The sequence below is a fragment of the Geotrypetes seraphini genome, chromosome 2 (assembly GCF_902459505.1).
Source record: "Geotrypetes seraphini chromosome 2, aGeoSer1.1, whole genome shotgun sequence".
Lineage (NCBI taxonomy): Eukaryota > Metazoa > Chordata > Amphibia > Gymnophiona > Dermophiidae > Geotrypetes > Geotrypetes seraphini.
The window spans coordinates 318610427-318634119 of record NC_047085.1 but is presented as its reverse complement, the minus strand read 5'-3'; the positions used below and the strand labels follow the sequence as shown (position 1 = coordinate 318634119).

Sequence of the window (23693 nt, the reverse complement as noted above, 5' to 3'; positions counted from 1 at the left end):
AGCTGCATGCACTGGTCGCCGATCCACCGTTCACTGTTTTTCACCATGACAAGGTGGTTCTGCGCACCCATCCGAAATTCCTCCCCAAGGGTGGTTTCAGCCTTTCACCTCAATCAGTCCATCGTACTGCCTGTCTTCTTCCCAAAACCCCATTCTCATCCTGGAGAAACAGGCGCTCCACACGCTGGATTGTAAGCGTGCCCTTGCTTACTACCTTGACCGTACCAGGGCTCATCGCTCCTCTCCTCAACTTTTATATCCTTCGATCCAACCGTCTAGGTCATGCCTGTCTCTAAACGAACGCTGTCCAATTGGCTTGCGGCCTGTATTGCGTTCTGTTATGCTCGGGCCGGCCTATCACTGGAAGGAGCTGTCTCGGCCCATCGAGTCAGAGCTATGGCTGCTTCTGTAGCTTTCCTCCGTTCCACACCTATTGAGGAAATCTGCAAGGCGGCTACTTGGTCTTCAGTTCACACATTCACTTCTCACTACTGTCTGGATGCCTTCTCCAGACGGGATGGACACTTTGGTCAATCTGTGTTAAAAAATTTATTTTCCTAATGGCCAACCATCCCTCCTCCCTCTCTGTTAGCTTAGAGGTCACCCATACGTTAAGAATATGCTGCCTGCTTGTCCTGGGATAAAGCACAGTTACTTACCGTAACAGGTGTTATTCAGGGACAGCAGGCAGATATTCTTACGACCCACCCACCTCTCCGGGTTGGCTTCTTAGCTGGCTTATCTTAACTGGAGACCACGCACTCCTCCGTCGGGCGGGAAGGCACTCGCGCATGCGCGGTGCGGCCAACTAGAACTTTCTAGTTATAAAGGTCCGTACCGGGGCTCCGTCGGTGACGTCACCCATACGTTAAGAATATCTGCCTGCTGTCCCTGGATAACACCTGTTACGGTAAGTAACTGTGCTATACCGCATCCTCGCCATAATTATAGAGCTTGGCACGGTTTACAAGAACTTAATATAGGAAGGAACAGCATAATGGGGTTGGAGGTTGAGTATAGAGGAAGAGAGCATTACATTTTGTGAATAGCCTAGTTTTCAGGTGCTTTTGGAATAGTTGGAAGAGCCCAGATCCGTAGTGGGGCAGTAAGATTATTCCCAAGCCCTGTGATCTGAAGAAGAGAGATTTCCCCATTTTTCCCGCATAGAGGATACCTTTTAGCGAGGGGAAGGATAGTTTAAGTTTTTGGGTGGACCTGGTGGTATCAGGACTTGAGAGTTCCAAGATAGAGGAATTAGGGGAGGGAGGATGCCGTGTAGGATTTTAAAAGCTAGGCAGGTGCATTTAAAATGAACTCTGGAAATTACTGGAAGCCAGTTAAGTTTGGACAGAAGTGGGGAAACATGATTAAATTTGCTTTTTACGAAGATCAACTTGGCCGCGGTGTTCTGAATAGCTGAAGTCTTTGAAGACTTTTTTTAGTTAGACTTAGATAGATGGAATTACAGTAGTCTAGTTGTTGGTGGAAGCAGGATCTCGCTTTCCTCAGCATGTGGAGGTTAAAAAAGCATGATTTTATCAAGGAGTTGAGATGGTCATTGAAGGAAAGAGAAGATAATGATGCCTAGAACTTTGCTTGAGAACTCAAGCTGCAGTGTGGCGCCAGAAGACAGTGAGAAGAGGGTAGGCAGCTGTTCTAATTTTGGGCCGAGCCAGAGTAGTTTCATTTTGGACTCGTTCAGTGTCATTTGTACTGAGAGGGACCAGGATTGGAGTTTCATTATGCATGCTGTTATGTTCTCAGAGAGGTTGGTAAGTTTCGAGTCTGTCTCAAGGAGGACAAGGATGTCATCAGCAGAGTGTTTCAAGGGAAGATAGATGGAAGAGTTTCAGGGAAGACATATAGATGTTGAAGAGATAGGGGGTTTGGGTTGGGGTAGGTTTCCAATATGTGAAAATATAATGATTAAAGGGATTTGAGGGTGGGAGGGGGAGGGTTATATTTCTAATTATAAGATATAATGATAAGATGAACAAGTGCTCAGATTAATATTTGTTTATTGTATATTTTTGTACACTTGATGAAAGTTTTAAAATGAATAAATAATTTTTTTTTAAAAAAAGAAGAGAATAGGGGATAGGGGTGATCCCTGCAGGACTCCGCAAGTCAGTTTCCAAGGAGCGGACTTGGTGCCATTTGTGTGACAGTGTAGGAGCGGGATCGTAAGAAAATTCGAGAACCACTCTAAAACTGGGGAGTCGATGCCTATCTCAGAAAGTTGATAAATTAGAATAATTGTGGTGGACGGACATCAAAAGCTGCAGAGAGATCAGAATTGTAATAGGACAGCAAACTTATTACGAGAAATGTAGTTGTTAGCACCTTTGAAATTAATGAGACCAGTAGGGATTCGTGCTGAGAGTTGGGTCTGAAGCCATATTGGGTAAGGTAAGAGAATGGAGAATCTCTCTAGTAAGAAGAGAGCTGGGGTAGGATATGACGGCCTCTAGCATTTTAGTCAGGAGAGGATATTTGGCTATGGGACGATAGAGTTAGATGGTAAGGAAGGATCTATCCAGAAGGTTGCTATAAGTTGACACCAATTTGACAGCACGTAAAAAAAGAAGAAATATGAATGAGTGGGAGAAAACTTTAGGCAATTGGAGAATATGGGAATGGGAAGAGATAGTCAAGAAGTGCCAAATTGGCAATGATTTAAGTGCTGGAAAATGGATATGAAGTGATGACGCAATTGGTTTTACACTCCAGGGAGGAATTTAAATTGGACAGTGGTAGTCACTGGAGAAACTTTGGGTCTTAGGGAACGTTAAGCACATTGAGCATTCCCAGTGATCCAAATCTATTGGGTAGAGGTATTTCGTTTTGTAATTCATTTATTTAAAAAAAAGAAGGTGTAGGAGGACAAGGGGCGACCCTATAATATTCAAAAGTGTTGGGATTGGATGGCTCAAGGAGTAAGTTATTTCGGTGAGGATTATGATAGCCTGATAGCTCCTGCTCCATACTAGAAAAAAAAAAAACAAAGGCCCTTGCTTCTGCTGCTGCATAACAAGCTCCATGTCATATGTGAAAATATACAAGTTGACAACTCTGTATACAAAATAAGCTGCAACAAATTGAGATATATGGATGAACAGTTCATAAGAGATGGCTTATCTGCCCCAGATTGGTTTCTGGATCATATGTTTTGAATCTAGAACAGGGGTGTCCAATGTCGGTCCTCGAGGGGCCGCAATCCAGTCGGGTTTTCAGGATTTCCCAATGATATGATGCATGAGATCTATTTGCATGCACTGCTTTCAATGCATATTCATTGGGAAAATCCTGACTGGATTGCGGCCCTCGAGGACCGACATTGGACACCCCTGATCTAGAAGGATTGACAGAGAGGTAATACTGGGGAAGTAGGGTGGATGGGGGGGGGTATTGGCAAAACTGGTTCTAGCAAGAAGGCTAGAGTCAAAATATGTTTGAACTATGTTGTTTAGTAAAAATGTTGTGTAATTTAGAATGCTTAACATTTCAGTTATAAAAAAAAAGAAAGAAAATGTTTAAAACCAACAGGAGAAATGAGGGTTAAGATTTAAAACAAACTCCAAAAGTTGTGTTCTTGTACAATCCTACTCTATTTCTGGAATTGCCCTCAAATACAGATTTTTTGGGGAAAGGCCACAAAATATCTCTGACTTGATCAGTAAGAAAATTCCCTTAGATCCAGCTTTCATTTTATTGGGGAAACCACCAATCCAAATCCAATGGTCCAGACACTTGGAATTTGTTGGTGGCCAAAATATGTATTACACAGAAATGGAAAGATCCTCTTCTATCTTCACAATGGGAATGGCTAGATAAAGTCTGGTATATAGCTGGTGTGGAGAAACTGATGTGAATTTGTAAATATGAATTATGAAATACTTAAAACAATTATGGAATAAACCACTTCACAGGTCGCGGACCTGATGGGCCGCCGCGGGAGCGGACCGCTGGGCGAGATGGACCTCTGGTCTGACCCAGTGGAGGCAACTTCTTATGTTCTTATGTTTTTATGAATACTCTTTAAACCCTCTCACATTAGTATTTATATAATACTAGTTCACATCTCCTGTATTTTGTCATTAACTTGAACTTAACTTTTGTCAGTCCAGTATCTAAACATCTCTGGAAAATGTTTTCCTGTTTTATTATGGTTTTCCTGAAAACATATCTGCTGGCTCTTAAGGTTAAGACAAAGCCTAAGTCATTATTAACAACATCATATAACTGTTTAAACTATGTTGGTAATATGCATATATATGACTGTTTTATAAATTTTCTCATAAATAATTGATTTCAATTATTTTAATTAATGATATGTTGGATATACTTTGCCATTTCATGGTTTCTTATCACTTATTTAGTGGCGTACTGATATTAAAGACATTGTCTTTATTTTCATCTGTTAATAGTAATTGCCTGTAACTGTTGTACATTTTATACAACTGTTATGCTCTTTTTTTATTAAAGTAAAAGTTTCACAATTATCATATTTGAAAGTTTTACATAATTCAGTGAAAAATATTTGAAAAAAAAATGTTAAATAACCTGCTTTGCATTGGGCTGAGTTGGGCTGGCTAATTTTTCTTTTTTTAAATTCTTTTAAGTTCCTTTTTAGATGTAGAAGAACCAAAATGTACTTTCTATTGATAATTATAAGACTTTCTTTCCCCCTCAAATCAGATTGATCAACAGGTGTTCAAAGATTTGAGCCCATTTTAGAATTACATGGGGGGGAGTTATCAATGTGGACCACCATTAAGACAGGTTATTTTACCACAAGTTGTGCCATTTTAGCACAGGGTTCCAATATAGCATGACCTCCCATCCCCCATGATAACTGCATGACTGCTGAGCTAATGATTAGAATATTAACTTGTCCGAGCTTTCCTGCACCTATAGATTTGCTAGATGTGCAGCCTGGCAGCAGTGTAGATATGAAGTCCGGTGTGTCTCCACAAATTGCAAGCAATAACTATAATTTCTACAACTGTCACCATCACCTGTCATTTTTATAGTGCTACTAAAAGTAATGCAGCACTAGAGTTACACAAGTCCTTTCATTTTGGAGCTATTATAATACTAATAACTTTATTTGTATACCGCAATACCAGAAGCAGTTCAGAGCGGTTTACAGAAGAAGAGGCTGTACACAGACAGCGATGTTACAGAGAATATTGTCAATTACATTGGTAGAGTAGTCAGATATGCAATAAGTAGATCAGAGATACAAGACAGGGAGGAGTCAGAGAAATTTGTCAAAGGGATAGGTTTTGATTGACACAGTCAAGTCAACTTAGAGGTTTCAGGAAATTGATTTATTAGAGTGAACATAATAAAAAAAGGTTAATATCTGGAAGAAAAATCTAAAACGATATTTTACTAAATTGGTATTTCATTGGGGTATATTCTCCTTTTATACCGCTGTGTGTGATAGTAAATTTTATTCTTTTGTAATATGTGGTGATGTGGAATATAAATCCAAATAACAGGAGTCGTTAGGAAAAGATGTCAATCGCTCAGCAGGGGATTATCCAAGATGTTTTCATTGGTCAACAGCACAATATGATCTAATAGACTCGATACTGACAGTGTTTCGACAATTCTGCCTTTGTCAAGAGTCTCCAAAAGTGGATCTATGTTCTTATATTGCTATGTCATAATCTGCATTTATAAATTTTGAAGAAACATACAGGTGAAAAATCCGCAGGAGTTTTCTCATGACTCTCAGGTCCTGCCTAATCACCAGAGGATTTCTCCTGTGGATTTTGCACCTGTAGTTTCCTTCAAATTTCATAAATGATGGGCTCACAATCTATCTAATGTCCCTGAGGCAATGGGGAAATAAGTGACTTGCCCAGGGTCTCAAGGAGCAGTGTGGGCTTGAACCCACAGCCTCAAAGTGCTGAGGCTGTAGCTTTAACCGCTGTGCCATATGCATCTGAGAGAAGAGGAGAAATATGACTGATTAAAAATGAGATGCCCTTAGGGGAGAGGTGATGACTGGATGAGAGCAGTGGATGAGGCAGAAAGGGCAATAAGCTTAGTATTTGGAATGGTTTTCAATGTGTGAATAATATTGCAGACGGATGTGTTCAAGAAGAACCAGAGTAGAGACAGGCTATGACAAGCATGGCTGTAGGCACTGCAAGTTGATATGCATGCAAATGATGGAGGCAAATGCTGTTAACAAAGTATGGAGGCAGGATTGTGTTCTTGCCTAGCCTGTATACAGGAGGAACTGGAAAGGTATACTTTAATTTTAAAGGAAACCAGTTGTTGACCTGTTCAGCAAAGCACTACAGAGTTCACACACATAAGAAATTTATTATTCAAAAAGGTCCATGTTACATTTTCTCAGTATTGCATTAGTCTAATAAGTATACTTGGCTAAAAATGGGTATAAAAGTACCCATTTTTAATTTTTATTGTGGGGATCTAGATTTCTTGTGTTCATGCTACTTAAGTTCTCACAAACTACAAAGAATGCAGGAGCAATACATCTATTGGAACTATGTTATTTGGTCTGATGTGCAGTCTGAGCTCACTGTTTTTTTATCTTATATTGTAGATTTATGCTGCTGTTGAAGAAATGGATAGTTTAGATGATGTTGAAAACAGCATGTTATATTATAATCAAGCTGTTATCCTCTATCATTTGCGGCAGTACACCGAAGTCATATCAATCGGAGAGAAACTGTATCAGTTCATAGAACCTTTTGGTATGTTTTGTTTCAAAAAGATGGTTTCTTTTTCTCCCATACTTTTTCTTCTTCTTTATTTGTAGCTGCAGATTAATATTGAAATGTCTGATGATCCACATACCACACACTATTGCATACATTGTGGCCTTAATTTAGTAAAGTGCAAGTAAAAGCATGCTAATTTTTTTTAGCATAAAAAAGGTGCTAATCCCTGATGAAATAAGCCTAATGATATACTTGTAAACTGGGAATAAGAAAAAAAATAACACTTAAGGGAGGCTTTTTAAGTGGTTTTGCATAAAAGAAGTAAAAAGTATGGTTAGAACTAGAGAATGACTCGGAAAAAATTTGTCCCCATCCTCGCCCCATCCCCACAGACTGTCTGATCCCATCCACACAAGTCTTGAATAGCAATTTTATATTGAAATAATTTTATTAAAGTATAAAAAGGAATAATATTCTGTACAACTGTCATTTTATACATCACAAATATAGAGAAAGGATCAACAAAACCCATCTCCCCTTACAATATCCCCTGCATTATGAGGAAAACTGAATGCTACATAGAAAATTCATCCTAACAGAATATCTTGGTCACACACACAGACAACACAAATGCCAAATACATAATAATTGATCAAAAATCAACTATAATAAAACCCTAAGTGCGCATGCGCACTTCAAACTTCGTGATCCCTGCATCCGTGATCAATTCTGACGTCGGAGAGGAAGTTCCGGGCCAGCCAGGCAGCGATTGGCTGGCATAGAACTTCCTCTCTGATGTCAGAATTGACGTCTAGGTGGAAGGCTGTGGGCCTGGTGCTTGTACGTGCCTGGCCTAGTGTCGGGGAAGCAGGGAAAACAAAGGCAACACGAGTCTCTGCGATTGATTCACATTGCCTTTGCGATCTACTGGCCGATCGCAATCGACCTTTTGTGCACCCCTGCTTTAACAATTAGGCTAATCCTAATGAAGGTGAGGGGATTGCAGTTGACATTGTATATGCACCCTTTTGGCCAAAGACTGTTTAGGGCAGGCAGCCTTTGTTCTATTCCATAACCTCTGGATAAATCCATGCTGCTTATACAGCTCTTTTTGGGGGGAAGCAAAATAAAGGGGGGGGAGAAAACTCTTTGCTTAATTAATGTCTCCAACTATTAGTATAACAAAATAATGCCATGTCTGTTATTTTTCTTCTGTAACTATTCAGAAGAGAGGTTTGCCCAGGCGGTATGTTTCCTACTTGTAGATGTTTATCTTCTAACTTACCAAGCTGAGAAAGCTTTGCATCTGCTTGCTGTCCTAGAGAAAATGATTTTGCAAGGCAACAGTAACAAAAATGGGAAAAATGAGGTAGGTGATTCAGTGCAAACATGAATGAGATTTGGGAAAGGGGATGGGATTTGGTATACTGCCTTTCCGTGGTTACAGTAAAAGTACTTTATATATTATATACAGACTTATTTTGTTCCTGGGCAATGAAGAGTTAAGTGACTTGCCCAGAGTTGCAGGGAGTTGCAATGGGAATCAAACCAGTTCCCCTGGTTCTCAGGCTGCTACATTAACCTTTAGGCTGCTCTTCCACCCAAATACTGGATACATCTGTATATGCTAAATTCTTAGAGGACAAGCAGGCCATATTATCTCGCATGTGGGTGATGTCATCCATGGAGTCTCAGTGCAGATGCTGCAAGCATAATTTTTTTCCAAAACTAAAGCAATGCCCCCCACCGCATATAAATTGGGGGTTTTCTCTCCTAACCAGCTGTGAATGGTCATAGGAGTGCTTCTCCCCTCAAAAATTTAGAAAACTCAAAATTTAAACCAATTATAATTTTAATGTTTTTCTCTCTTAAATGTAAGTATACATGAATATTTTAGACAGCAAATCAAACAATTGTTTATTAATACGATATATGAGAATATACGAAGCAGACAAAGTATGTTCTAAATTCTGGTCATATTGAATTTGGCATCTTAAACACAAAAGGATCACATGAATACATAAAAATAGATTTCATTTTGGGTTTCAAAATGGGATTAGATGATTTCCTGAAGGAAAAGGGGATTGAAGGGTATAGTTAGAGAGTTACCATACAGGATATTAAAGGATTAAGGAATAGAATATTTTAGGTATAAGATCACTTACAGCGGACTTCTGGGCATAATGGACCCATGGTTTGACTTGGCAGAGGCCATGCTTATGTTCTTTTTTTTTTTAAGGTGGAAAACCAAAATGTGCTTTATTGGTTACAGTTCGGCACTTATTACAGTTTCCTTTTTTTTTTTTTTTTGTTCAATAAATTTTTATTCAGTATTTTAAAAAATACAAGGAGCAATTCAAATACATAAAAGTAGTATAACATTTTGCATTAATATACAGTTAATTATAAAGGCCCATATTATTAAGAAAAGCTCAGAGTATTGGATTTGTTTGTGGTGATGTATGACAATAGAAAGTGAAATAGGACAAAGTAAAAATTGAAAGAGAGAGGAAGAAAGAAGAGAGAAAGAAAAAAAAAAAAAAAAATTATTAAAGAGAGGAGAAGACAGGAGTGTCTACATAGTAGAATGTACATATGAATCTAAAAATGACCAGGGTGATTTTTTGTTTTTCCAATTCATGGATTTACGGAGTGAAATTTTATTTTCATATGCATATGATTCAAATCTGTGGTACATACATAGAGAGTTCCACCAAAAAGTATAATCTAATAACGAAGATGATTTCCAATTTTTCAGAATATGCATGAGAGCAGTCACAAACATGGTATCAATGAGTTTAGGAGGACAATTTGATTGCGCGAAACAGGGGTGTTGAGATCGAAGGATTATAATGTCCATAGAAATCTCTTCTGAGCAGTTGGTGATAGATTGTATGGTATTCCAGATTTTGGACCAAAAAGATCGGACCAGAGTACAATGGAAGAACATATGATCAAGAGTTCCTTCCTCTTTCAAACAGTTCCAGCAGATAGAATCTTGTTTTAATTTGGCTTTCCACATATGAAATGGGGTCCATATTGCATTCCACATTACAAAGAGCATTGATTGTGAAACTCTAGAAGATAAAAGTGGGCGGTTTGTTGAAGACCAAAAGAGTTCCCAGTCAATGTCAGAAAGTGGAATGGTTATTATATTATCCCAGTGTTTCATAGCATGATATGAGAAAGTGAAGAATTGGTCTCTTAGAATATTATAAAAAAAAAAAAAAAAGATATAGCTTTCCCTTTTGATAGAGACCGTAAAGACCAATGGTAAATAGTATTTTTAGAAGATATGAAGTCATATTGTATCTGTATAGAAGACAGTATTTCACTGAGTATGATCCATTGTGAATAAGCAGAGGATGTTAGTAGGTATGTGGAGCAAAGTATATCAAAAGGGATTAGTTTATTAAGAGTATATAATTGATGAACAAACCATATACCTGTCCGTTGCCACCGTTTCCATGAAAGGGATTTGCCTTGGTTTTGGATATTGGGATTGTTCCAAAGGGACATGAGTGGGCTAACACTAATTGAGATATCAGCTATTTTATCTAAATGATGGAGAGCATGCTGCGTTGAATTCAAAAGAGAGTATTTTCTCAAATGTCTGGGTATTGATATCGTTAATAGGCAAGAGATGTGTAAAGGTTTGCATAGAAAACATTCCATTTCATACCAATTAGGAGGGTCTTGAGAGAAGGAGTCATTGACCCAGTAAGCTCCATATTTAGTTAATGAAGCAATATAGTAGTGGTAGAAATCTGGAAAGTTAAGACCACCGTTAATTTTAGAGGCCTTCAGCTTGGCTAGAGCAATTCGAGGTTTTTTCTTGTTCCATATAAATTCAGATAGCTTCTTATTTAGCCAATGGAAAAATGATTTCTGGCATAAAAGAGGAAGCATTGAGAGGATGTAATTAATTTGAGGTGCTAGGGTCATTTTGATGGATGCTATTCTACCCCACCAAGACAAATAAAGTGGAGACCACCTAGATGTGGTGTTAAGAACTAAATTTTTGATTTTGGATATATTAAGATCTTGAGCAAAGACTGGATCTTTGTGTATTAAAATCCCTAAATATTTCACAGCTTCATTTGACCATGTGAATGGAAAATTAGCCAAGTCTGATTGAAGAATGTTATTGTTCAGAGGAAAGATTTCTGATTTCTCCCAATTTACAGAATATCCTGAGAAGCTAGAATATTGTTTGATGATATGTATAAGATGAGGGAGAGAAGATTGAGGGTTCCTTAGAAAAATTAATACATCATCAGCATATGCTGCTAGTTTGAAGTCTCGATCAGAGGAGGGAATACCATTAATTAGCGGGCATTGTCGAATAGCAGAGAGAAGAGGCTCCAACACTAAATTGAACAATAGTGGTGAGAGAGGAAAGCCCTGTCTAGTGCCTCTGTGAAGGGGAAATTTATTGGATAAAGAGTTATTAATTAGAATACGAGCATTAGGACTATGATATAATGTTTTTATCCATTTCGTGAAAAATAATCCAAAATTATACCATTTTAGGACACTGAAAAGAAAAGACCACTCCACTCGATCAAAGGCTTTTTCAGCGTCTATAGCTAGGCCTATTATTGGGTCTGTCATTGTTTTAGCATGAGCATTGATGTGGTGAAAAAGTCGTAGGTTATCTCCTATATATCTTTGTTTAATAAATCCCGTTTGGTCTTTGTGTATAAGATGTGGAATCACTTTGGTGAGTCTTAATGCAAGTAACTTTGCCATTATTTTATAATCTAAGTTAAGGAGAGAGATGGGACGGAAGTTTTTGACCAAGGTGGCGTCTCTGTCAGGTTTAGGGATTACAAAGATGGTGGCTTCTGTGAAATTAAATTGTTTATCTGGAGAGGAGTGGAGGAAATCATAGTATGTAAGGAGATGAGGAGTTAAGATGTTTCGAAATAGTTTATAAAATTCGTTAGTAAAACCATCCGGACCTGGGGCTTTTCCAGTCGGTAGGGAAGATATAGCAGTTTCTATTTCTGTTATGGTTATCGGAGAATCTAGTTCCAATTTAACAGGCTCCGATATGGTCGGGTGAGATAAGGAGGAAAGAAAAGAATCTATATCTGATTCAGGAGCCACAACTTCAGATTTATATAATGAAGTATAAAAATTTTCAAATTGAGAAGATATTGAAGATCTGGTTTTGACTAATTGTCCTAATGAATTTTGGATAGATGTGATATGTAATCTTTTGGATTTAATTTTAAGGTATCTGGCCAGTGGACGACCCATAAGATTATCCCCCATATAGTGACCAGAATTGGAAATGAAGATATCTCGTCTGGCTGTGCATGAAACTAAAGTATTATATTCATATTTAAGTTTTTGGATATGTTGGAGAATAGTTGGGTCATGTAAGTGATTAGACATATGTTGTATTTCTAATGTTTTAATAGCGTTTTCTAATTCTTTTTCTTTTTTCATGGACTGTTTTTTTTTCCAAGAGGCAATTTTTATCAATTCACCTCTAAGGGTTGCTTTATAAGCTTCCCAGATTATGGAAGGGCAAACTTCAGGATCTGAAGCTTATGTTCTTATTATTACAGTTGCATATAGACCATTGCTCAGGCAATGGGCCTGATGGGCCGCCGCGGGAGCGGACCGCTGAGCAGGATGGACCTATGGTCTGCCTCAGCGGAGGCAACTTCTTATGTTCTTATGATACTTCCTTTCACCTCTTGACCATCTTGAGGCCTAGTATTTATTAGGGTTATAAACTGGTCACTACCTGAGTGACTTACAAATGTTTTTCCTTTCCAGAAAGGCAGTGAGATGCACATTCAGCAAAGGGGTCATACATAGTGTGGTTAATGATCTTACTAGTTCCAGACAGCTTCTTCTAATAATGTAACTTTACCCCCCTCCCTTTCTTCTCTTTATCATCACTTTCCAGTTCGTCTTGTCAACGTCTTCAATGTACACTTCCCTTCCTCTCTTTAAACACTTTCCCACAAGTATTATTTTTACTCTTATTTTAACATTTTATTGTAAACCGGCTAGATTCCCGTAGATGGTAGGTATATTAAAAATTAATAAACTTGAAACTCACACTTGTCACCTCTCTTGGTACAAGTCAGCAGCAGGAGCTTCTAGATCACAAAGCACCCTTCTTCAGCAACTTTCAGATCCAAGTAGTAGACTGCCCTTTATCCTCCGTAGGCTATATTAAATAAATTAGATTACATTTTTATTACTGCCATTCTCTTTTAGTTTTGTCCAGGGCTGTTCTGCCATGAAGGAAACCCAGGTGTCTACTAGGGCAGCAGTAGAAATCTTTCTCTCTGCCCCTCCACCATTCCTCCCATACTGATCCACAGAAGAGTGTTTTGTGGGCCCTTTAAGCATAGGCATTCACCAAAGTGCTTCCTTGTCCCACACTCCTCTAACAAAGTCTGCATCAGAGGAGTTCTACGCAGGTAGTTCTGCACAGGTCTGTACCTATAAGGCCCATACAATGCCTGTATTCTCTAGGCCAGTGTTCTTCAACCGCTGGTCCGTGGACCGGTGCCAGTCCGCAGAAATTTTCTGCCGGTCCACAGGGCCAGCACCTCCATTGGGCCCAAGAGATTGTTCTGTAGCCGCCGGTTCTCGGTATGATCAATGCAGCGTCTTCGGAGCGGCTCCTTGAGTGCTACAGTTACGAAGCCATGGGAAAAGGCTCCTACCCACGGCCTGCGTCTGACCCGGAAGCCTTCTCTCTGACGTCGCAACGTCAGAGGGAAGGCTTACAGATGAGGCACGGGACGTGTGCGAGGAGTCGCTTCCCATAGCTTTGTGCAATGCAGCACTCAGAGAGCTGGCCTGAGGACCCTGCGTTGATCGCACCGTGGACCGGCCTGAAGCTAACACTGGGGAGCAGGCCAGAAGGCAAGGCACATGGAGGGAGAGAGACAACAACGGTAGGGGAAATGCTTTTATTTTTTTTATTTAGTGATTTTACATCTGCCCTAATTATCTGTCCTAACTGTCTGTTCAGGAAGAAATGCATTTGTTTGTTTTTCTCTGGGGGTTGTACTGCTTGCAGATTCTTGCATCTTAGGGTTTGTTTATGAATATTAGTACTTTTAGTTTTTGCATTTGCATGGGGTTATCTATTTTCTGGTAGGAATGAATGTTGAAAAGCATACAGTGTGCTTTGTGTTTATTAATTTTGTGGTTAACCATTGTGTTGTTAATACGATTATATTGTGTAAGTGTATATATGGAAAATGAATGGAAAAAATGGTGTTACAATTAGTACTATTATGGGGGCGGGGTCTGGAACGGAGATTGGGTGGAGATGGGCACGACTTAGCCTAGTGTTCTTCAACTACCAGTCTGTGGACCGGTGCCAGTCCACAAAATAATTATTTTATTTCTGCCGGTCCATAGGTGTCAAAAGGTTGAAGAACACTGCTCTAGGCCATAGCAGAGAAAGTACAGGGGCATTGGCAGTGGCCTAGAAGGGGAGAGGGAAGTTGGTGGGGGGGGGGGGGATGTTGGCTGTGTTCGGGATGGGGAAGGAAATTGAGATGGCCAACTGGGAGAGGGTAGAGAGGAGATGCTAGGGGGGAGGGTAGATAGGAAAAATGGAAATGCTGAACTATTGAAGTGAAGGGTAGGGTCTTAGAGTGTTGTCTGTTAGGAGGGAGAGTATGATTGAAGGTTTGCCTGGAGCATTCAGTACATTTTGGCTAGCCCTAGTTGTGTGTGAGATTTTGAAAATGTTAACTTTTAGATGTTTGCCTATAACTTTTAAATATCATATTACAGGTATCTGAGATATATATATATATATATATATATATATATATATATATATATATATATACACATACACACACACACACTGTATCTTCACGCATATAACGCGCGCGTTATACACGATTTTACAAACCGTGCATAACCTTGCGCGTTATACGCATGAGTGCGTTTTACAATGTTTTTTTTTACATAGTTCCCCCCCCCCCCCCGATGTCCGATTCACCCCGCAGGACCGCTCACACCCCCCCCCCCCAAATCCGATTCACCCCGCCTGCAGGACCGCTCACACCCCCACCCCGAAGGACCGCTTGCACCCCCACAGCCTCCCCACCCACCCCCATCATGGAGAAGCTCCTACCGTTCTCCTGATGCTTCCTCTGCCGGCGGTCCCAGCCCTTCTGTGAGCCCTGCGTCTGCGCTGCTTCCTCTTCCGGCGGTCCCGCCCTTTCTCTGACCGCCGGAAGAGGAAGCAGCGCAGACGCAGGGCTCACAGAAGGCCCGGGACCGCCGGCAGAGGAAGCAGCAGGAGAACGGTAGGAGCTTCTCCATGATGGGGGGGGTGGGGAGGCTGTGGGGGTGCGAGCAGTCCTTCGGGGTGGGGGTGCGAGCGGTCCTGCGGGGGGGGGGGAATCGGACGTCGGGGGGGGTGCGAGCGGTCCTGCGGGGTGAATCGGACGTCGGGGGGGGTCATCAGGCTTTCAGGGTGGGGACAGGACTTCAAGGGGGAGAGGAGAGTCGGGGCGGGCCAGAGGAGAGTCGGGGTGGCCAGAGGAGAGTCGGGGCGGGCGAAAGGAGAGTCGGGCGGCGACGGGAGAGTCGGGGCGGCATGCGCGGTATATAAAAATTTATTTACATAAATTTGTGTTCCCCGTGTGCTATACCCGTGTGCGCATTTTACACGGGTGCGCGTTATCTACGTGAAAATACGAGAGAGATATATATATACACACACACACATATATATATATATATATATATATATATATATATATATATATATATACTGATTTTGCTTGTTTTTTTCTGAAATGCTTTTCCACAAGATTGATAAATTTTTTTTCTTGTGTTTTGGGTTGTTGTTTTTTTTTTTAAACTATATTTGCAGACTGCTAATAATACCAATAAAGATGCGTTAAACCAGAAGCCAGAAGGTGGAACTCATACAGAAGTTGCAAAATCTAAGATACATCAGGTATGAATTATTTTTTCTGCCTATGAAAAATCAGCATGTTTAATGCAGAGAAAAACTACAGTTTGTGGGTCTGCTTCAGAACTGAAATTTGGCAAACTAAATTGGCCTTATGATATTTATCTGCTATAATTTTCTGTGCTTTTTATGTTTGTTTGAATTAACTCCTTTTGCTTGGTGGTGTATGAAGAATGCTTCCATATTTTCCTCTCATTGATTATATTCTAGCTATATACTTATGTGGAGAGTGATTTTTTTTTTTAATCAAAAATACAATTTCCAGCGGACAAGACAAACTACAAAATAATTCAAAATTCTCTGCTCAACTTGCTGGCATTTATATGACCACTATACAAATACAGATATAATATAAAATAACAGCACAAAAAAGAAAAAACAGGGTATAGCCTAGAGAGTAGCACGGGGACAGAAATCCCACTTGTCCCCGCCAAAGTACCACCCGTCCCCGTGAGGACTCCCACCGTCCCCGCGAGGAGTCCCCGCCCGTCCCTATAAACTACAGAAATAGTTATTTCATTTAATTATGCTACTGAATTAAAGGCTCTGGTAGAAACCCATTTTAAAAATAAGCAAAAAGACTTTATTAATTTGGAAATATTAATTGGGAAGAATACATACTTTGTAAATGGGTTTCTACCAGAGCCTCTAATGTTTATAAATTTTTATCAACACAACTAATATACTACTTTATCCCGAAGCAAAAAAAAGAAAGAATTTTTATCCCAGGACAAGCAGGCAGCATATTCTTAACACATGGGTGACGTCACCGACGGAGCCCTCGGTACGGACCTTTTTAACTAGAAGTTTCTAGTTGGCCGCACCGCGCGTGCGCGAGTGCCTTCCCGCCCGACGGAGGAGTGCGTGGTCCCCAGTTTCTTCGTTTCCGCGGAGCGAAGAAGACGCGTGTGTTTTTTCAACGGCCGTTGAAACCACTTTTTTGCCTTCCCGCTCGCGCTTTTTTCCTTAATTTTTCTCTCTTTACCTTCGGGTTTATTTTTCTTTGATTTGCAAAAAAAAAAAAAAAAAAACTTTGCTTTTTCCCTTTTTTCTTTCGTTTTTGCCCCGGCGGGGCCTGTTGCCAGTATACAGGCCTCGGGCTTCGATTTTGCGGAGGCTATCTTCCCCTTCATGCCCCCGCAGGTCGGTTTTAAGAAGTGCCAGCGGTGTGCACGCCCGATCTCCATAACTGACCCACACAATTGGTGTTTGCAGTGTCTGGGTCCGGAGCATCGGGCGGACTCCTGCACCCGCTGTGCCACTCTTCAAAAGAGAACTCTTAAAAACCGAAGGATTCAACAAACTCTTCTCTTCGGCACCGAGTCGGCGATGGACTCCTCACCTTCAACGGCGGTACCTCAAAAATCGGCACCGTCGACCTCGACACCGACCGATCCCACATCGGCGTCGCTGGCGCCAGGTAAGCCGGCTAAGAAGCCTTCCTCTTCCCTCGAGCGCCCTCCAGCTACGGTGGTGACACCGTCCCTACCGGCATCGCACCGGTCCCGCAAACGCTCCGCCCCGATCTCGGTGAGTGCCTCGTCATCGGCCTCCTCATCGCCGGGGCGTGGAGCGGCATCCAAGGAACCGAAGAAAAAGAAAGCGGTTCCGATGCCACCCCTAGATGACCGTATCTCGGCCATCTTAAAGGCTCAACTCCAGGAGCAGTTGAAGAAACAACTTGAACAACTGTTGCCCACTATCCTGGCACCGCTCCTTCCGATACCAGACCGGCCCGAGCCCCGTACCGAGCCCCCGGTGTCCACCCCTTTGGTACCGGTGAACACCTCCATGCCGATCCTTTCGGCCCAACAACTTCATGGCGATCCGGTGGTTCTTTCTCAGGCCACATTGGATCCTCCTCGGCACCAGGTGGTACGGCATTCTTCTCGGGACCGAGATCGACGCCGGTCGTCCTCCCCTGGTACCGTTTCGGTGCGCTCTGGAAAGTCTTTGTCCAAGACTCGCCATACCGCGCCCTCCACCCCGGTGTCTCGACATGCACCAGAGGTCAGGGACCCTGACTTATGGGAGGAAACTCCTCTCGGTACCGAGGAGGATCCCTCCTCATCTGATGAGGAACCATCGGCACCCGATGCCACCTCTAAACCAGAGCAGTCCTCATTTTCTAAATTTCTGAGAGAAATGTCTGCTGCCCTGTCCCTTCCCCTAGAATCTGACTCAAAAAAGTCTCAAGCCTTTCTAGAGGCTTTAGACTTTGAGCAACCTCCTAAGGAGTTCCTCAAGCTTCCCGTACATGACATCCTACGGGAAACGTTCTACAAAAACTTGGAAAATCCCCTCACGGTACCGGGAGCCCCCCGTAAACTGGACAACCTTTACCGTGTCATCCCTATTCCTGGATTCGACAAATCTCAATTGCCCCATGAGTCCCTTCTGGTGGAATCCACCTTAAAAAAGACTCAGGGCTCCAGTGTCTATGCCTCTACCCCTCCTGGCAGAGAAGGTAAGACCATGGACAAGTTTGGCAAGAGGCTTTACCAGAATGCCATGCTTGCCAACAGGGCAAACAACTATTCCTTCCATTTTTCTTTCTATCTGAAACACTTGGTCCAACAACTGTCTGCCCTCCAGAAGTACCTTCCTGAGCGCAAGGTCCCGCTATTCCAACAAATATATGGTCCGCTCAATATACGACTCCTTCGAGCTCACCTCTCGGGCCTCTGCCATGGCCGTAGCCATGCGTCGCTTAGCCTGGCTCAGAGTCTCCGACCTGGACATCAACCACCAGGATCGTTTGGCCAACGCCCCCTGTCTCGGGGATGAACTCTTTGGAGAGTCACTGGATTCCACCACCCAGAAACTCTCGGCCCATGAGACCAGGTGGGACACCCTGATCAAGCCGAAAAAGAAGGCTCCGCCTGCCCGACCCTATCGGCCTCAATCATCTTACCAGCGGAGGTTCTCAGCCAGGCCACTCAATCCGCCTCCCCAACAATCTCGGCGACCCCGTCAACAGCAGCACCATGCCCAGGCTCGATCTCAGGCCACTCAACCCTCTAAGCCTCCTCAGCCTGCTAAACAATCTCAGCCCTTTTGACTCTTCTCTCCAGGGCATAGCCAGTCATCCACCCTCGCTGCCTCTTCCACAGCCTATCGGGGGTCGTCTCACCATTTTCTCCAGCCGTTGGGAAGTCATCACGTCGGACCAGTGGGTCCTCAACATCATCCGCCACGGCTACTCTCTCAACTTCCAGACTCTTCCACCGGACAACCTTCCCGTAGAGTCTGCTTCACACTCATCTCAAACCCCCCTCCTCCTGAGGGAGGTTCAATCCCTCCTCCTTCTCAATGCCATCGAAGAAGTACCTCCAGATCAAAGGGGTCAGGGATTCTACTCCCGCTACTTCCTGGTTCCCAAAAAGACGGGAGACCTCCGTCCCATTCTCGATCTCAGGGACCTCAACAAGTGTCTGGTCAAGGAAAAGTTCAGAATGCTCTCCCTTGCCACACTTTACCCTCTTCTTTCTCAACACGACTGGCTATGTTCCCTGGACCTCAAAGAGGCCTACACTCACATCTCCATCAATCAGAACTCTCGCCGCTACCTGCGGTTCCAGGTGCTACACCACCACTATCAGTACAAAGTGCTACCGTTTGGCCTCGCTTCCTCCCCCAGAGTCTTCACCAAGTGCCTTATAGTGGTGGCGGCCTTCCTCAGGTCTCACAACCTCCAGGTGTTCCCCTACTTGGACGATTGGTTGGTGAAAGCACCTTCATCTCAACTCGTGCTACAAGCTACTCATCACACCATCTCTCTCCTCCACCTCCTGGGGTTCGAGATCAACTACCCCAAGTCGCATCTGCTTCCCACCCAGCGACTTCAATTCATTGGAGCAGTTCTGGACACCACGCTGATGAGGGCCTTTCTCCCCTCCGATCGCCAGCGGACCCTGCTCCATCTCTGCCGTCAGGTACTCATGCATCCCTCCATTCCTGCCCGACAGATGATGGTCCTCCTGGGTCACATGGCCTCGACGGTGCATGTCCTTCCTCTGGCACGTCTCCACCTTCGTACACCTCAGTGGACTCTCGCCAACCAATGGTCACAGACGACAGATCTTCTTTCTCATCCCATCTCTGTGACATCATCTCTTCAGCAATCTCTCCAATGGTGGTTGAACTCCTCAAATCTTTCCAGGGGTCTACTTTTTCATCTGCCCCCCCACTCTATGATCATCACCACCGATGCGTCCCCCTACGCGTGGGGAGCTCACCTAGGAGATCTACGCACCCAGGGTCTTTGGACCCCACAGGAGCGTCGTCATCACATAAATTTCCTGGAACTCAGAGCCATGTTCTACGCCCTCAAGGCTTTCCAACATCTTCTCTGCCCTCAAGTCCTCCTCCTGTGCACAGACAATCAAGTCGCCATGTACTACATAAACAAGCAAGGCGGCACCGGATCTCGCCCCCTTTGTTTGGAGGCTCTGCGCATCTGGACCTGGGCCACGGACCGCAATCTCTTTCTCAGGGCGGTCTATATCCAGGGCGAACAGAACTCTCTGGCCGACAATCTCAGCCGCATCCTTCAACCTCACGAGTGGACGTTGGACCCTCCGACTCTGCTCTCCATCTTTGCTCGATGGGGCACTCCGCAGGTGGACCTCTTTGCAGCACCTCACAACCATCAGCTGCCCCAATTCTGTTCCCGACTCTTCTCTCCTCACCGTCTGGCTCCGGATGCATTCCTGCTCGACTGGAGGGATCGGTTCCTGTATGCCTTCCCTCCACTCCCTCTGATGTTGCGGACCTTGTCCAAACTCCGCAAGGACAACGCCACCATGATTCTTATCGCACCTCGGTGGCCTCGCCAACACTGGTTCTCACTCCTGCTCCAACTCAGCTCCAGGGAACCCATTCTCCTTCCTGTGTTTCCTACTCTACTTACGCAGCAACATCAGTCTCTACTGCATCCCAATCTGTCTTCGCTCCACCTGACAGCTTGGTTTCTCTCGGGCTGACCTCTCCAGAGAACCTATCTCAGCCGGTCCGCCTCATCTTGGATGCCTCCAGGAAGCCGGCCACCCTTCAATGTTACCATCAGAAATGGACCTGATTCTCCTCGTGGTGTCTCCGGCATCGTCAGGAACCCACCTCCTTAGCGGTGGAAACTGTATTGGAATATTTGCTCTCGCTGTCCAATGCTGGCCTCAAAACTACCTCCATCAGAGTCCACCTCAGTGCCATCACTGCGTTTCATGAGCCTATTCTCGGAAAACCCCTCACGGCTCATCCTCTGGTTTCCAGATTTATGAGAGGCCTCTTCAATATCAAACCGCCTCTCAAGCCTCCTCCTGTCGTCTGGGACCTCAATGTGGTTCTCTCAGCACTCATGAAACCTCCGTTTGAGCCTCTTGCCACTACTTCGCTCAGGCTTCTTACCTGGAAGGTGCTTTTCCTAATTGCCATCACCTCTGCCAGGAGGGTTAGCGAACTGCATGCACTGGTTGCTGACCCACCATTCACTGTTTTTCACCATGACAAGTTTGTTCTGCGTACCCACCCTAAATTCCTTCCCAAGGTGGTCTCGGCTTTTCACCTCAACCAGTCCATTGTGTTGCCCGTCTTCTTCCCTAAGCCTCACTCGCATCCTGGGGAACAGGCGTTGCACACGCTGGATTGTAAGCGTGCCCTTGCTTACTACCTTGATCGTACCAGAGCTCACCGAACATCCCCTCAGCTATTTTTATCTTTCGATCCCAACCGTTTGGGTCGTCCTGTCTCCAAACGGACACTTTCAAATTGGCTTGCTGCCTGTATTGCATTCTGCTATGCTCGGGCCGGTCTCTCACTGGAAGGAACTGTCACGGCCCACAGAGTCCGAGCTATGGCTGCTTCTGTAGCTTTCCTCCGTTCCACGCCCATCGAGGAAATCTGCAAGGCGGCCACTTGGTCCTCAGTTCACACGTTCACTACTCACTACTGTCTGGATGCGTTCTCCAGACGGGATGGACACTTCGGCCAATCTGTGTTACAAAATTTATTTTCCTAATGGCCAACCATCCCACCTCCCTCTTTGTTAGCTTGGAGGTCACCCATGTGTTAAGAATATGCTGCCTGCTTGTCCTGGGATAAAGCACAGTTACTTACCGTAACAGGTGTTATCCAGGGACAGCAGGCAGATATTCTTACGTCCCACCCACCTCCCCGGGTTGGCTTCTTAGCTGGCTTATCCTAACTGGGGACCACGCACTCCTCCGTCGGGCGGGAAGGCACTCGCGCACGTGCGGTGCGGCCAACTAGAAACTTCTAGTTAAAAAGGTCCGTACCGAGGGCTCCGTCGGTGACGTCACCCATGTGTTAAGAATATCTGCCTGCTGTCCCTGGATAACACCTGTTACGGTAAGTAACTGTGCTTTTTCCTACCTTTGTTGCCTGGTTTCTGCTTTCCTCATGTTCTCATTCAATTCCTTCCATCCACTGTCTTTCTTCTCTCTGTGTCTTCCACTTGCTCTGTTACTGTGCCTCTCCCTTTCTCCCCCCTCCCAAATTGGTCTGGCACCCCATCTTCTTCCCTCCGCTCCCCCTATAGTCTGGCATCTCTGTCTTCTTCCCTGCCAGCATCTTCTCCCCACTCCCTCTTCCCCATTTCCTTTCAGCATCCTTCTCCCCCCTCTGCCTTCCCCATTTCCTTTCAGCATCCTTCTCCCCCCTCTGCCTTCCCCATGTCCTTTCAGCATCCTTCTCCCCCCGTCTTCCCCATGTCCTTTCAGCGTCATTCTCCCCCCGTCTTCCCCATGTCCTTTCAGCGTCATTCTCCCCCTGTCTTCCCCATGTCCTTTCAGTGTCATTCTCCCCCTGTCTTCCCCATGTCCTTTCAGCGTCATTCTCCCCCTGTCTTCCCCATGTCCTTTCAGCGTCCTTCTCCCCCCTCTGTCTTCCCCATGTCCTTTCAGCGTCCTTCTCCCCCCTCTGTCTTCCCCATGTCCTTTCAGCGTCCTTCTCCCCCCTCTGTCTTCCCCATGTCCTTTCAGCGTCCTTCTCCTCACCACCCCCGGTCTTCCCCATGTCCTTTCAGCGTCCTTCTCCACCCCTTTGTCTTCCCCAGTGCTTTCAGCGGCCTTCTCCCCCCTCAGTTTTACCCATTTCCCTTAAGTGTCTTTTCTTCTCCACTCCACCTTTCCTCCCTTTCTCCCTCCCTGCCCCTTACCTTTGTGGCGCTTCCCCACCCGACCGACAACAAAACAGGCCCGGTCGGACAAACCTCCCTGCCCTGTAGCTGCGAATCTAAATTACCTTCTTACAGCAGCTGGAGTATTGAAACTGCTGCAAGATGGTAATTTAGATTCGCGGCTACAGGGCAGGGAGGTTTGTCGGCCAGGCCTGTTGTCGGTCAGTCGGGGAAGCGCCACAAATGTAAGGGGACCTGACCGGCTGTGCACACTCCCCCCCATGGCTGCAACCGGGGTGGACCGCCCTCCCCTTTTGGTACGCCATTGCCTTCTCCCTACCTGCCCTGCCGCAGCACTCAGCCGACCGGAAGTCTTCCTGATGTCAGCGCTGACGTCGGAGGAAGGGAGGGCTTTGCTTAAGCCCTCCCTCCGACGTCAGCGCTGACATCGGGAAGACTTCCGTTCGGCTGTGTGCTGCGGCAGGGCAGGTAAGGAGAAGACTAGCCTCGCTGCTCAAGTGCCATCTAACCCCGCAGGAACCCTACGACCCTCGGAGGTGTCCCTACGGGATCCCCGCGACCCTAGGGGGCATCCCTACGGGATCCCCGCGACCCTAGGTGGTGTCCCCATGGGATCCCCGTGACCCAAAGGGGGGACCCGCGGGTCCCGCTTGATTCCCGTCGTTCCCGTTCCCGTGCAGCTCTCTAGTATAGCCTCCAAGACAGTCACAACAGCAGACAATACAACAGGTACTATCACAGGCCCACTCCCTGTGTATATAAGTGGAGAAAAAAAGCCAAACATCAAAATAGAACTCCACAAAAATGTGAACTGACACATTATGTATGAATGCAAGAGACAAAAAAACAA

General features: G+C 44.5%; 1 protein-coding gene across 1 annotated transcript in view; it reads left to right on the top strand.

Moving 5' to 3' along the window:
• Positions 1-23693, top strand: part of CNOT10 (CCR4-NOT transcription complex subunit 10) — a 186241-nt gene that overhangs the window by 15997 nt on the left and 146551 nt on the right. The window contains 3 exon segments of the mRNA XM_033930099.1: positions 6587-6737; positions 7931-8073; positions 15586-15672. Of these exon segments, the coding sequence (XP_033785990.1) occupies positions 6587-6737; positions 7931-8073; positions 15586-15672 (381 nt within the window).